At 38.5% G+C, this 16,893-nt stretch overlaps 1 protein-coding gene across 1 annotated transcript in view; it reads right to left on the bottom strand.

Annotated features, from left to right (window-relative positions):
- LOC139389606 (GDNF family receptor alpha-2-like) overlaps nucleotides 1-16,893 on the bottom strand; it is a 73,260-nt gene that overhangs the window by 15,805 nt on the left and 40,562 nt on the right. The window contains exons 5-7 of the mRNA XM_071136453.1: nucleotides 6,342-6,454; nucleotides 5,137-5,277; nucleotides 1,299-1,462 (exon numbers count right to left, since the gene is read on the bottom strand). Of these exons, the coding sequence (XP_070992554.1) occupies nucleotides 1,299-1,462; nucleotides 5,137-5,277; nucleotides 6,342-6,454 (418 nt within the window). The remainder of the gene's footprint in view (nucleotides 1-1,298; nucleotides 1,463-5,136; nucleotides 5,278-6,341; nucleotides 6,455-16,893) is intronic.

Raw genomic sequence — 16,893 nt, 5'->3', positions numbered from 1 at the left:
TGGGGTTATTAGCATTGCAGACAGGGTTGGGGAGTAACGGATTACATGTAATTCGACACATGTAAGGGATTACAAAAAAACAGTAACTGTAATCCGTTACATTACCAGCAAAAATATTGTAATAAGATTACAGGTACTTTTGAAAACTAGATGATTACTTAGAGGATAACTTTTCAATTCAGAAAGGATGTTTGTGAAAAAAATCTTTGAGACTTCTGTTTTCTCACTGACTATACGGATATCACTTATTATTGGTATCTATATAGCGCATTGATGTGAATCACACTGCTGCTCTCTCAATTAGCTATTTGCGCCTTATGGATTGTGGTTGTTGTGGACGGCTGTTCACAAAACTAAATGTGTATTTGAACCCAATAATGGTTGAATTCAAGAAGTTTAAGCTGCCTATCAATCATTATTTTTGAAACCAGTGGACAGCCAGTGAAAAATGCGCTCTTGCAACAGTTGCATAGTGCGAATCCCAGCATGAGGAATAAAATAAAAATCTAATTCATGCTGATAAAAAAATTATCCTTAGGCCCAATGCTCAAACTCGCACACTTTTGATGGGGAAATCTGTAGTTGCTACATCCATTTTTTTTATTTATAAATTATATATATTAATGTAAAGATATAATTTAATCGTATTATTATATGTAGTAGAAAGTGATTGGTTAGAAGAAGCCTACATAACAAACCCATAAAGTAAATCCATATATGGCCAGCCATGTAAACTTTAACATTGATTTATCATGCAATAGATGTCGTTCAATCATTTTTGTCTTCTTCAAATGCCTCTTAAGGGGAAACTAATCTAAAAGTAACTGGACGTAATCATATTACGTTACTGAGTTTGAGTAATCCAAAAGTTATGTTACTGATTACAATTTTGGACAGGTAACTAGTAACTGTAACGGATTACATTTAGAAAGTAACCTACCCAAACCTTATTACAGAACATTCACACAGAAATGTACTGACATAATTCTGTTTCATGTAGAATAGTGATTCTTGTCAGCTATGCATCATCTGCAACATTCAAAATGTTTCAAAAATGTTAACCAATTTTAAATAAATATAGCTATCGGTGATTAATGGGTCATGTTCATTTGGCACCTAAAGGACTAACATGTACTGAAACAGGGTTTCAGACCTTCTGGTCTTGTCCAATAAAAAAAACATTAATTTGTTTACAGTTACAAAGTGCTTTAAAACGTTTTCCGTTCTGTGCCCTAATGAACACGACCCTGGTTATTTGAACTTGGCACCCGGTGCTAGCTGGTGATATGCCTGCATACCTTCCCGTGGGCTTCATCTTCAGGCTGGACGTCATTGGGGTTGTATGGCTCTGAGGTGCTGACTGAGGCCTCTAATCCAGGCTTCATGGAAGGGGTTGGTGGGACAGACTCAGCTTTGTGGAAGAGACTGTCTGTTCCATAACCGAATGCTTGAATGGAATTTCCTGTGGGGGCAAATGATAAAGTCATTTGTCTAGACTGTCTTCCCAGTGTTGGGGCAGCTGACAGTCAGTCCTAAGTCAACTTTTTGGTCCTCTGCCCAATTTTAGGGTGTGGGTGTTGATCTTCCCTTTGCTTCACTACCATTTGCACTGTTCAGTTTGAGACTGCTAAACTCAGTCAGCTGCCTGCATGTTTTATTGTACTTTACCTACTACACACTACAATGATATACTGTACATCATATGATTATCACCTTATCATTTTGGACAACAAAAATGTGCTATAATATTCCTCTTTATCTTAGAGAGTAGAGAAAACATCAGCCACATACAGGATTTTCATCCACAGACACCATGGCCAAAGCCTTTGACTCATAAGAACACTCACTCAAACCTTTTATGTTGCAAAAAGGTTTTTGGTCAATTTACGACAACAACATGGCCAAATAGCCCTGTAATGTCTGCACTCGAGTTGATGAGCCCTATTTGTTTGCCAGTAAGTATCCAGCAACATCTCACTGTGAGATGGAATCTTTTAAAAGCAAATAAATGAGCCTGTAAAGTGAACACAAAATACTCTGCAGGGGGAGGGGGACAAATACATCTCCAGTCAGCTTTGCTGATGGGTGGGGGTAAACCAGGACAAAGTACCTTTTCACTCTGCTTGTCCATTTTAACAGAACACATGTTTCTTTCTGTTCAGGCAGAAGGAAGGCAAACCGTGTAATTGCTTGGCAACCACCTCCATTATAAGGTCACCATGCAGAGATGACTTTGAGTAGATTTATGTGACTGATCAGATTCAGAACATTCTCAAACAAAGGAAACATTTCCCCCTTTCGGAGAGAACAGAGAGCAGTGACACATGCAAAGAGAGCTTGCATGCACCGCGAGCACACCCACCCACCCCCACACACACATGCACGCGTACTGTACACACACATAGCATAGTAAAGACATAATGGACTTCAGATTTCTTATGTAAAGACATTCCATGTGGTGCTTGGATATCTCAGCCTTGGCTAGGTAACAAATCTAGGACGTATGACAAAACTATGAAGAACATAATCCTTGTGATTTCAAAAAGTATTGTAAATGATCTTAATATGCTGGTCAAGTTAAGACGAGTCTTGTTTTCATTATGACACAAGTCTTGTTTTTGTTGAGACAAGAGTCTTGTTTTTATGCATATCTTTGCTGGGGTGGAAAGATCATCCAGAGAAGTGCTAGGGGAATAAACTAATAAATCACCAAAGTTGGCTAGAGGGCTCCTTCAGCGGATGCTTTTATGCATCCAAATGTTCTACCGAGTGATTAAGCTCATTGCCGACAGCAATTCAATTTTTTTATGACTTCAGATAAGTTTTTTTTTAACCCTATTGCTGTTACCTGCAGGGACGAGGCTGAATACGATTAGCCTGTTATCTAATTTTACATAACATGTACCATCTCTGTGGATTTATGTCCCCCCACTTAGTATATAAGAGCAAAGCTCCATCTATTTCAGTTTATCTTATCCAGTTCCCCTTGACTGCAAAGAGGAGATGTTGCATTTTTGTATTATTTTCCAAGAAGCCTCCTCAGCTACAAGCCTCATCCCTCATCTTGCAGACTCAGCTAAAAGTGCTCCACGGCAATCTATTGAAATGGTCTGAAAGCATTATCCACACAATGGAACATGTTAAAAGCACTGGTATTGTGTACTTCTGATGATATTGCATGGTAGAGCACAATGGTGTGGTGGTAGCCTTGATATTTGACTGCTAAATGGTGCCATTAGGATGCTTTCTCTATCCTTTCACATTCCCATGTCAAGTTATTTCCATTGGATGATCTCTTTTCTCATACACTAATAATTAAGGTTAAATTTGCACACACTGTATATAGACTTTCTTTTAAAAAAAAAATCTCTATTGTGTTATTGACTGTATGTTTGTTTATTCCATGTACAACTCTGTGTTGTTGTCTGTGTCGCACTGCTTTGCTTTATCTTTGCCAGGTCGCAGTTGTAAATGAGAACTTGTTCTCAACTAGCCTACCTGGTTAAATAAAGGTGAAATAAAATAAAATAAAATAATTAATCTGGAAATGACATGCAAATAATTGCTCTATCCCATAATCTGAACAACGATGGAATATTGAGATGTAATTACTTGACAAGAAATGGCTCACAATGCATCTTGTCTAGTATGTCAAATTCCGGGAATTTTGTTACGTTACAACCTTATTTTAAAATTGATGAAATAGGTTTTATCCCCTCATCAATCTACACAATACCCCATAATGACAAAGCAAAAACAGTTTCTCTCAAGCTCTGTCAGGTTGGATGGGGAGCGTCTTTGCACAGCTATTTTCATGTCTCTCCAGAGATGTTAGATAGGGTTCAAGTCCAGGCTGTGGTTGGGCCAATCAAGAACATTTAGAGACTTGTTCCAAAGCCACTCCTGCGTTGTCTTGGCTGTGTGCTTAGGATCGTTGTCCTGTTGGAAGATTAACCTTCACCCCAGTCTGAAGTCCTGAGTGCCCTGGAGCAGGTTTTCATCAAGGATCTCTCTGTACTTTGCTCTGTTCATCTTTCACTCGATCCTGATTAGTCTCCTAGTCCTTGCCGCTGAAAAACATCCTCACTGTCACGTTCGTTTAGAGATGGATTGGACCAAGGTGCAGTGTGGTAGGCGAACATATTACTTTATTTAAAATGAACACCGAAAAACAACAAAATACAAAAACAAACGTAAAGTTCTGCAGGCTACACAGCACCTATACAAAATCAAGATCCCACAAACTAAAAGTGGAAAGTGCCTAAGTATGATCCCCAATCAGAGACAACGATAGACAGCTGCCTCTGATTGGGAACCATACCAGGCCAAACAAAGAAATAGGAAAACTAGAATGCCCACCCAAATCACACCCCGACCTAACCAAATAGAGAAATAAAAAGTCTCTCTCACCCACAGCATGATGCGGCCACCTCAATGATTCACCGTAGGGATAGTGCCAGGTTTCCTCCAGACGTGACGCTTGGCATTAAAGCCTGATTGGTGGAGTGCTGTAAAGATGGTTGTCCTTCTGGAAGGTTCTCCCATCTCCACAGAGGAACTCTGGAGCTCTTTCAGAGTGACCATCGTGTTCTTTGTCACCTTCCTGACTAAGGCCCTTCTCCCCCGATTGCTCATTTTAGCCATGCAGCCTGCTCTTGGAAGAGTCTTGGGGGTTCCAAACTTCTTCCATTTAAGAATGATGTCCAATCAATGAAATTTACCACAGAAGGACTCCAAGTATGGCATCCAGTCAAGTTGTAGAAGCATCTCAACGATGATCAATGGAAACAGGATGCACCTGAGCTCAATTTCGAGTCTGTTTTAGTTTTCACTTTGTCATTATGGGGTGTTGTGTGTCAATTAATGAGGAACACTTTTTATTTAATCCATTTTAGAATAAGGCTGTAATGTAACAAAAAGTGGAAAAAGGGAAGGGGTCTGAATACTTTCCAAATGCATTGTTTATAAACAGACCCCAAATCTACCTAAAAACAGCTCAAATATGTTAGATGTGCCAGTTCCCTTTCAGTTTAGAGGGAAAAACACTACAGATTTGAATGGCGGTGCCTTTAAAATCATATCAGAAGTTGTCTTGTATGTGTTACAAAATGCATTTTGAAGGCAAGCTGGACTCACTCAAGCAGGTGTTCTCTGTGAAGTCCCTCAGAAAGCTCTCACACTCCTCTTCCTGGTTCCCACTTCCTTTACAGGTGCACCATGGGGAGACAGTCCAGTTGTTGTAGCTGCCATCCACATAATTTGGAGTCATATCTGTCCCTATGGAGGTGAAAATAAAGCTGCAGTTACAGATAATTCACAGGTCACTAATGGATAATAATGGACTACATTTACTATAAACAGCATACCTACCTACACAGGCTTACAGTATGTTACTAATGGCGATGGTGCCTACATTGTACCATGGAGCTAGAGGGGGGTGGGTGGGGGGGGGTGGGGGGGTGAATTAACAGTAGTATGCTGATTGATGCTTGTATCAGATGTGGAGTGTCAATACGGAAAGAGCTAGCTGGTCATATTAGTTTACACAGATATTACCAAAAACAGATGTTCTGTTGGATCCTGCTTTCAGGAGAGGAATGCTTTATTTGTGGAAAACACATCGTATTGTGTAATCCAGAACAACTAACAAGAGTAAGTTTACACTAGAGATGTCTGACACATTTATAGTAACTATCAACAATTAAATTACAATTGCAGTGGGAAAGCTATTACTATGCCACCCCTAAAGAGTATTTTAAGGTCACTTAAAGTGGTAAAAAAATAACTCCCATCATTTACCGCCTTCATTGTACTGAATAGTGCTAACACATTACTAAGGTGCTTTAAAATGTCTACTGATATGGAAGGATGTCTTTGCGGCGCACATATTCATTTTTCGATTTGAAGAACATTTCCTATACAAGAAAACAGATGGCACTAAAATGTTTTAATCTAAGTAATACTCTCACTCTCCCATCATCACCTCCACAGCCACGGATGTCAAATGTGTTTAGGGGAAGAAACAGAGGAGGGGTACAGATATCACTTCATCTAAAGTCTGCAGGTATTGTGCATTATAATGAATTATAACACTTGTCATAGGCATTTACTAACACCCTAAAATGTCTAATTATCATCTCCAATGATCATGACAAAATAACAGACATATTGAGCCAGTAATAAAAAATGTTCTGTCATAGGGAGATATGACATTATATAAACCTTAAAATAAGCTATTATAAAAGCTCATAAATACAGTATAACAACTAATAAAGCATTATACTTGCAGGCTTTAAGTCAAGTTTTACCAGGGTAGGTAGCCCAAAATCCCCTGCACTCACCAATGAGGCCAGCGTAGGAGGCCAGACAGGCCTGGTAGTTGTCCTCATTTGGGCAGCTGCTGACCGTGTGCTGAGTCACCATGCAGTTCATGTGGAAATCAGCCAGTCTAGACCTGCACACAAACAAACACAGTGAACTACATCATCAACACACACCCTGGAAGTGCACTTTTTTGCTATGATCGGATTGCTCATAGTTAAACAGAAGCTCACTACGTGTACATTTGAGCATGTTAGCTAAATGAATACCTAATTATCTAAATAAAAATGTCTAATAAATGTTGTCTTGTTTTCACTCACCGCTGCATGAGGATGGATCATCTACATTGTTGGCACACATAATCAGACCTGGGTTCAAATACTATTTAAGGTATTTAAATCACTTTCAAAGACTTTTGGAAGTCAGTATTTTGATATTCGCTAGTTGAAAACACATGTAGTTGGATATTGGAATGTATTTGGAAATACATTTGGAAAGTGTTGGCAGGTATTTTGAAATACAAATACAAACCCCTATGCATTTGAACTGATGTCTGTTTGGTATTTTAATTTTCTTTTGGGTAAATAAGTCGTAGGCTTTTTATAGGAAATTATTTGAAAATACTTCCACCCATCTACACACAATACCCCATAATGATGAAGTGAAAACATGATTTTAGAAATGTTAGCAAATGTATTGAAAATTCAATACAGAAATATCTCACTTAGATAAGTATTCACACAACTGAGTCAATACATGTTAGAATGACCTTAAGCCAGTGATTACAGCTGTGAGTATTTGTGGGTAAGTTTCTAAGAGCTTTGCACACCTGAATTGTACAATATTTGTTCATTACTCTTTCAAAATTCTTCAACCTCTGTCAAATTGGTTGTTGATCATTGCTAGGCAACCATTTTCAAGTCTTGTCACAGATTTTCAAACAGATTTAAGTCAAAACTGTAACTGGGCCACTCAGGAACATACACTGTCTTCTTGATAAGCAAGTCATGTGTAGATTTGGCCTTGTGTTTTAGGTTATGTCCTGCTGAAAGGTGAATTCATTTCCCAGTGTCTGGTGGAAAGCAGACTGAACCAGGCTCTCCTCTAGGATTTTGCCTGTGCTTAGCGCCATTCCACTCATTTTTTTATCCTGAAAAACTCCCCAGTCCTTAACGATTAAAAGCATAGCCATAACATGATGCAGACACCACTATGCGTGAAAAATAACGAGAGTGGTACTCAGTAGCACTTTATATTCAGGACAAAAAGGGAATTGTTTTGCCACATTTCTTTCAATATTTATTTAGTTCCTTGATGCAAACAAGATGCATGTTTTAGAATTTTTGTTTCTGTAAAGGCTTCCTTCATTTCACTCTGTCAATTTGATTAGAATCACAGCCATTAAACTCTGTAACTGTTTTAAAGCCACCATTGGCCTCATGGTGAAATCCCTGAGCGGTTTGCTTCCTCTCAGGCAACTGAGTTAGGGAGGACTTTGTATCTTTGTAGTGACTGGTTGAGTTGATACACCATCCAAAGTGTAATTAATAACTTCACCATGCTCAAAGGGATATTAAATGTCTGCTTTTAATTTTTTTACCGATCTACCAATAGTTGCCCTTCTTTGTGAGGCATTGGAAACTTCCCTGGTCTTTGTGGTTGAATCTGTGTTTGAAATTCACTGTTCGACTGAAGGATCTTACAGAAAAACTATTATTGCACACAGAGTGAATACATGAAAGTTATTATGTGACTTGTTAAGCAAATTCTTATTTAGGCTTGTCCTAACAAAGGGGTTGAATACTTATTGACTCAAGACATTTCTGATGTTCATGTTTTATTCACTTGTAAACATTTGAAATACATTATTCTACTTTGATATTATTGGGTACTTTGTATAAGCCAGTGACCCCAAAAACATAAATTTAATATATTTTAAATTCTGTCAGTAACACAACAAAATGTGGAAAAAGTCAAGGTGTGTGACTACTTTCTGAAGGCACTGTATATAACAAATAATCAAATACAGTATTTGAACCCAGGTCTGCACATAATACAACAAGGCCGTGATTCAATCTGATTGTGCATTGTCGACAATGCAGCTTTTAAAGGTAATTTCCAATTCAGCTCACATGTCCTGTGTTTACCGTGAATGCGCTTTCAACGAACATGGGAACATTGCCTTTAAAACCTGTATTGTCGACAACGCTAGATCGGATTGAATCTCGGCCTTAGTTCAGAATCAGATAGCATTGAACATTGAAGAATCGGGCAATTGTCAATAATTGACAGTTGACCGATTCTATGGGAAGCTTAGATGAATTATTAATCAGTTGAGGGACGGCTCGGGTTTTGGCAACACTTTTCTCAAAACAGCTTTACCCCGTAGAGGTAGACTGCTTTCATAAAAATGGAGGATGGTGTACAAATTCAGTTCTGGTTTACGCCAACATGTATCATGCATAGCAACCAATGTGATAACGTTAGAATATTGGTGAGATTTTGGGGTGGGGGGGGAGGGGGGGGGGGTGTCATGCATCATAATAACATTTGAGAAAGATATTCGCAGTGTCAAATCATGTGTAACCATGTTACACCGGCCCCACATATGCATCCATGTGCGCCATCATGCACATGATCATTTTGTCTATCCCCACCAAGCATGGTCATGACACACAGGTTAAAATACCAAAACAACTGTGAATCAATTATATTCATTTTGGGGCTGGTCGAAACACACATTCATGGACATTTAGCTAGATAGCTGTTGACAGCAGTTTGTGCTGGGAGATGATCAGTGGGTTGTTATTTTACCTTACATGCATACATGGTTCTCATTTAGCCTGTTCTTTGCAGAATTTGCAGAGTCATACAAAACTGTTTGTTTCGCTACTCCAACATTTAATCCACTGATAAAAAGGGAAACCTAGTTAGTTTTTAATCAGTTATCTTTGATTATGCTCTCCTCATTCATCTTTCAAGTACCCACATGGGTTTGTATCTTTGTGAAAATCAATAACGAGATGGAAGAGGTGGGACTTGCAGCGTGTCGAGCGTCTCAACTAGAACCTAGCTCTATTTTAGTGTTCGGCAATGCAGGCGCTCATTGACATGCGCAACAGTGTGGATGAAAGGCTTGAATAACATGGATGTGTACATCTATTTTGCAACTATACTTTTCTGCCAGCTACGTGCTTATCATGGCCATCTCAAGTGTAACCCAACTTGGTTCTATACTGAAAAAGTTGATCAAAATAATGGTTTTGTTTTTATGTTTATGGTAAAAGTTTAAATGTGTTTATGCCTGGAGGGTGGTATCTCTAATCCAGTTAAGTAGGTTTATTGGAGTAGTGTGTGCACAGTTGTTCTCTCTTTCCACATCACTGATGCTCACTAAGATGGAGTGATTCACTCGCACTCGTGCCCTCCCTTTTCAACCATGACTTATTCATTCTGCCCAACGCCTTTCTGCCTGAAGATTAAAGGTAATGTCTCTGGTTATGTAGCCCTAAGTGAACATGCCTTGCTGCATACAGTCTTGCAGCTTACTAAAGCTGTTTCAGCATACTGTCGACTGGTAGATGTGAAATCTTAGGCAGAAGTTGAGGTGCTTTGAGGAATTGAGATACCGTAAAACTTCATTTAAACGCCAAGTCTCAAATAGTCACCTGTCCCTTTCAATAGCCAGGCAACTTGAATATTTCAGGAAATAAACACCTGTTTCAAATAAACGCTGGGTCTAAATGAATTGTTTACGAGGTTACCATGAATTGTTTATGAGGTTTAATGTTTCATTTGTTACATTAAATAATTCAGTAATGATTCAGAATAATCATGCCAATCTTCCGCCAATAAGAAACTGCTAGCCATTGGCTGCTAACAGCTGAGAACTGATTGCCAACTGGCAAGCACAAAAACAGTCAACAACTTCGGGAGTACAGACCTCCAGAAATCGGATGATTGCCCTCTAGTGGCGAAAACTGCACAGAACTGCCGGAAATATAGTCAATGAGGAGAATCTTTTTTGTTTTGTTCATACTGACACAAAATAAATGTGTCACCTTATGTATAGGATAGCACATTAGTGCAAGATATGAAGGAATTGATAAAAAAGCTGGAAGTGAATGCTGGAATTAAACAATGAACTATGCAAATGAGCAAAAGCTGGATGAAGCCTGGCTCAAATAGAAGCCTGTCTCAAATAAGTTTGTGTTGTGTTCGGTGATTTCAGCAAATAAACTCCTGGGCTATTAATTTTGTGTTATGGTAGTTGAGGTGTATTGGAATGCATCACATATCCCTGTTAAAGTATTATGAAAGAATATAGTATAACAACAGTCCTATGCTAATTATCCTCTATCCTCCGTATCACTGAGAATTGAGATGCTGAGGATTTGCCTGGAGAAAATGATGACCTAACTCTCGCTGTAGCCTGGATGCACAGAATAGGCCGCGAGTAAACCCACTCTCCCTTACTTCATTACTCTGGCTCCATCTCGTTCCGCCCCCCATCAAATCACCCTGAGAGGCTCTCAATGTGACATGCTGGGAACATCACATCTAAGCCTTGTTTCAGGGAGAAGGGCTTCTTGCACCTCTTTCCACCTCGCCTCTACAGAAACCCTCTATTCTTCTTCCTCTCCGAGTGGAACAAATGACTTGTTCCCTAAAACATCCCATCACAGGATTTGATAGAGAGAAACAGACGTGTGTAGAGAAAGAGAAATCCCAGCCAGGTCACAACGCGTCCTCTCTGTTATACATCTGTAGAAACTAAAAGGAATCACTAACACTTTCCCTGTTGGTGTTTCCGTGGACAACCTGTTCATTTTTTCACAAGTACTTTGGTCAACAATATGTGTCTGCACTAGGTGTTGAAGCTATGGAAAGGGACTGCACATTTTTAGAGAAAGGCCTCTCAGACAATGACAGTTTAAACACAGTAATTTCAAGTTTAGAAAGGTGTCCTGAGTTTTCTGGACAATAGTGTTCCAACATCAAGACGCAGCACATTTCATGGCTTCCACATCTTTTCCATTATACCTTTGGCGGAGTACTCGCTGCTGAAATTACAGGCTGTCTGCCTCTCAGAGTTGTATCGCCATTTCAGACACTCAGCCCTGGGAAGTGGCAAAGGGAGCCCCCGTAGAGGTAGACTGCTTTCAAATATTTGATGCTTCAAACACAGTAATTTGGTCAGTGTTGAGTGCCTATCCATCTTGCTCCAACGTAATAGAAAACTAATGGCTTTTAACATGGAATCATATCCCTTATCGCCAACAATGACAAACATTGAGTCAAATCAGATGAATGTCGAAGAAACCTTTCCTCATGATGGAAGCGAAAATGTATCACAGTTATCAACTGCTAAGATATGGTGGCTGTAATAGCCTCTCAACAGCGAATGTCTTGGGGAAATGATATCTTTGTGAAACATCCTCTCTGCAGTTACTGACATTTTTTTTGACCATTTCAGTAATATTGGACATCATTTTAGATTTCCTGGATAAGCGCTGCGATTATAATTTTACACCCATTAATGTAACTCTCATTTGAAGTGTATTGGTTATAGATGACTCTCACACTAGCCTTCATGTATCTCTAGTGACAATAAAACAAACAATTATACATTGAATGGGGACATGATTGCAAATGGGTCTCTGCTTAGTCATAGATACATGGGGATAAGCTTGCGCTGTGTCTCTGTGCAAACTCACAGTTAAGAAGTTTGACCTCGACATTGTCAATGGCAACGGTCATTGGTCTTTTGTCAATTCATCAGTGTTAAACGCCGATTCGAAAAATAGGAGCGGACAATAGAGGGGTTGTTCTCCATCCCGTTTGTTCTTCAATTGATATACTGCATATGGACTATTCAACCTACAAAAGGATGAACTTTGCATATCCACAATGATGGAAAAGGCTAAAATAAAGGACTTAAACCATATGATAATTGTTAATTTTCTTCTCAGTAAAATAAACTTCTCCACTATCTTGACAACAAATATGTGTACTTCTCCCAGAGTTACAGGTCATTCTAGCATTTCCTTTTAGCTGGTTGCTGTTGTCTCTGACCTTCTCTATTTAATCAGGGTCAGTAGACAGTCTCACAGCAGCTTCAGGCAATTGTCCTTCGAAGGAATATCAAGAAGGCCCATTCATTTGGAAACACAAGGCTATTTGATTACACACTCATTGGGACACATACTCAAGACGAAGAGGGCATATGGCTTTCAGTCAAACACACTGCTGTGCTGCAGTTCACTAAAGCTGCTTGCCTAGAAAACCGGGAACATTCCCAGAACAGTAGCTAAGATTCCCATGAAATTCTACGTTGAGTTTTATCTAACAATTAGGATGATAACATCCCCAAAACATTCAAAGAATGCTTTTGATAACAAAATATATATTTTTGCAAAAACAAAACTTAAATATGAAACATCCTTGGAATGTAATCCTAACATTCACTAAAATGTTGTGCACAACATCTGAAGCAACCACCACAGAACATTGTCCAGTTGTGCAGATGATTTTACAATGTTTCTTTTAGGGTGCAAAAAAAAAACATTCACTCGATTTTACAAGAACATTCCCATTTTTGAAATGTTCTTTAAAAGTTCCTAAAACATTTCTTTAGGTTGTGGGAACATAGTGGGAATGTGACAGGAGATAGGTTCCCAAAACACGTTCCAGTAAAACGTTCCAGTTGTGCTGACATTCAGATAATGTTTGTATCAGGGTGCACAAAATATGTCTTTGTGTTGCAAGAATGTTGACAGAACATCCCTTCTGATTTCTTTAAAGGTTCCCGGAACATTTAATTAGGTTGTTGGAACAGTGTGGGTACAATACAAGAGATAAGTTCCCCAAACACAGAATATGCTCAGTTGCGATGACATTCATACAATGTGTAAGTTAGGTCGCACAGGACATTTCCTTAACCTAAATCAGGGTCACAGAGTGTTTTGTGGTCGTCTTTGAAACAAAAGTATACAACTCACCCACATGGTTATGGACTTTAAAAAAACAATACACCTGTACCATGTCAGATATAGAGCTGAAATGTATTCAATTTTGAGTTTGCCTCCCAATATTACACTTTATATACATCACAGAAGACTGAAATATAACAAAACCGTTTGACATAGAAACACCAGATATTCAGTTATTTGTTATTGAAATAAAATGTATTATTTATGAAATTATGACAAATATTAATAACATTCCACCCATGGATGCACTAGGTTATTTGACTGCGGGAAAGGACTACTGTTGTAAGAACGTTGACAGAACACCTGGTCTTAGTTCTTAAATTAAAGGTTCCCAGAACATTTAATTACATTATGGGAGTTGTCTGGGATGCTGCAATAAAATGTTTCTGATACAATTTCCAAATAAGTCTGTTTTTATTACGTTCAAAACACATTTATTTTTTTAGGTTTAACCTAATATTCCATTGCTGTTCACACAATATACATTTCACCTTGTCTTAGAGATGCTCAGAACATTTCAAGAACATTTCGAAAATGATATATTTAAGTTTTACCTGATATTACCACAACATTCTCAGCATGCACATGTGCAGCTCCCTAAAGCATAAGAAAGAAGATTGGAATACATCCCCATTATGTTTTTTCCCCAGATTTGATTTATCTTCTGGGCCACCAGGGAAGCTCTCAAACAGCTTATTCTTTCAGAATATAGCCATGGCAGTATGGCCAATCAGGAATTCCATGCTTTCTTTTCAGCCTTCTTAGACGTAACTAACCCAGGCAAATACTGTTAACTGGGTTATTCAGCATCACTTCACCCATCCTCTTTATATGATGGGTACTTCTGGGCCCATATTTACAAGGTATCCAAGAGAAGGAGTGCTGATCTAGGATCACTTTTGCTTTTCAGATCGTGAAAAATAAGCGTCTTACAGTAGGAATTATATTTGGTGCGTTTCTTAAAAGTTGAACAGTCCATTTTTTTAGTCTTAATTCTGCATTTCAGATTGAATTTATACATCTGGGAAACAATCCTCAGTTTCACAGTTGTTTTGAAAAGAAACGTGGTTCACAAGTACGTGGGATTCAACCTGCAAACGTCTGCTTTGCAGTCAGATCATTAACCCTCTACACCACCAGGGAATATCTGTGGTACTGTGTGGGTTTTTCAGTCGACTTATGGTTAATCAGGACACAGAACACAATTTATGAGTTATTAAAATATTCCCTTTTTCATCATATGCTGTGTACTTGTAACACTATTTGTTTATGTTCTTTCAAACTAAATAAGACACATTTAGTTTTCTGCTATCAAAAAGCAATACAAACGCACACAATACCCATTCTGAAAAAGTATGATACATAATAAATGCAGTTGAAGTGGGAAGTTTACATACACTTAGGTTGGAGTCATTAAAACTCGTTTTTCAACCACTCCACAAATGTCTTGTTAACAAACGATAGTTTTGGCAAGTCGGTTAGGACATCAACTCTGTGCATGACACAATACATTTTTCCAACAATTGCTTACATACAGATTATTTCACTTATAATTCACTGTATCACAATTCCAGTGGGTCAGAAGTTTACCAACACTAAGTTGACTGTGCCTTTAAACAGCTTGGAAAATTCCAGAAAATAAAGTCATGGCTTTAGATGCTTCTGATAGGCTCAATTACATTATTTGAGTAAATTGGAGGTGTACCTTAGGATGTATTTCAAGGCCTACCTTCAAACCCAGTGCCTCTTTGCTTGACATCATGGGAAAATCAAAAGAAATTAGCCAAGACCTCACAAAAAAATTGTAGACCTCCACAAGTCTGCTTCATCCTTGAGAGCAATTTAAAAATGCCTGAAGGTACCAAGTTCATCTGTACAAACAATAGTACGCAAGTATAAACACCATGGGACCACGCAGCCATCATACCGCTCAGGAAGGAGACGCGTTCTGTCTCCTGGAGATGAATGGACTTTGGTGTGAAAGGTGCAAATCAATCCCAAAACAACAGCAAAGGACCTTATGAAGATGCTGGATGAAACAGGTACAAAAGTATCTATATCCACAGGAAAACGAGTCCTATATCGACATAACCTGAAAGGCCGCTCAGCAAGGAAGAAGCCACTGCTCCAAAACCGCCATAAAAAAAGCCAGACTACGGTTTGCAACTGTACATGGGGACAAAGATCGTACTTTCTGGAGAAATGTCCTCTGGTCTGATGAAACAAAAATATAATTGTTTGGCTGTAATGACCATCGTTATGTTTGGAGGAAAAAGGGGGAGGCTTACAAGCCGAAGAACACCATCCCAACCGTGATGCTTTGCTGCAGGAGGGACTGGTGCACTTCACAAAATAGATGGCATCATGAGGACGTAAAATTATTTGGATATATTGAAGCAGCATCTGAAGACATTAGTCAGGAAGTTAAAACTTGGTCGCAAATGGGTCTTCCAAATGGACAATGACCCCAAGCATACTTCTAAAGTTGTGGCAAAATGGCTTAAGGACAACAAAGTCAAGGTATTGGAGTGGCCATCACAAAGCCCTGACCTCAATCCTATAGAAAATGTGTGGGCAGAACTGAAAAAGCGTGTGCGAGCAAGGAGGCCTACAAACCTGACTCAGTTACACCAGCTCTGTCAGGAGGAATGGGCCAAAATTCACCCAACTTATTGTGGGAAGCTTGTGGAAGGATACCCGAAATGTTTGACCCAAGTTAAACAATTTAAAGGCCTAAGACAGGGAATTTTTACTGGGATTAAATGTCAGGAATTGTGAAAAACTGAGTTTAAATGTATTTGGCTAAGGTGTATGTAAACTTCCGACTTCAACTGTATACCAAAATAAATTCAGGCTCAAGGCAATCATTTTTTATTGATTTAAAGGTCCAGCTGTTTATCTCAATATCAAATCATTTCTGGGTAACAATAAAGCACCTTACTGAGATTGTTTAAATTAAAATGCACAAAAGCAAAAATACAGTGTTACAAGTACACGGCATAAGAATAGGATGGGAACATTTGAATAAGTCATACATTTTTTTCTGTGTCTTGATTAACTATATAAGATCATTTTTTTTAAAGAATTACAAAAAGTAAATACAGTTTTACTAAATATTTAGTGGCCCCAGTTATCCCCTGGTGGCACAGAGTGTTAATGATCTGGTTACTAATCTGAAAATTGCAGGGTCAATCCCACTAATTCTTCAACCATGTTGCTTTTGAAAACAACTGTGAAATTGAGGTTTGTTTGTCCAGATTTATAAATTCAGAGAAGAGGTTTTTATTTCATCCAGATTTATAAATCCAGAGAAGAGGTCTTTATTTCATCCAGATTTATAAATTCAGAGAAGAGGTTTTTATTTCATCCAGATTTATAAATTCAGAGAAGAGGTTTTTATTTCATCCAGATTTATAAATCCAGAGAAGAGGTCTTTATTTCATCCAGATTTATAAATTTAGAGAAGAGGTCTTTATTTCATCCAGATTTATAAATTCAGAGAAGAGGTTTTTATTTCATCCAGATGTATAAATCCAAAGAGGTTTTTATTTCATCCAGATTTATAAATTCAGAGAAGAGG

The sequence above is a fragment of the Oncorhynchus clarkii genome, chromosome 30 (assembly GCF_045791955.1).
Source record: "Oncorhynchus clarkii lewisi isolate Uvic-CL-2024 chromosome 30, UVic_Ocla_1.0, whole genome shotgun sequence".
NCBI lineage: Eukaryota > Metazoa > Chordata > Actinopteri > Salmoniformes > Salmonidae > Oncorhynchus > Oncorhynchus clarkii.
This window is presented reverse-complemented; position numbering and strand designations above follow the sequence as displayed.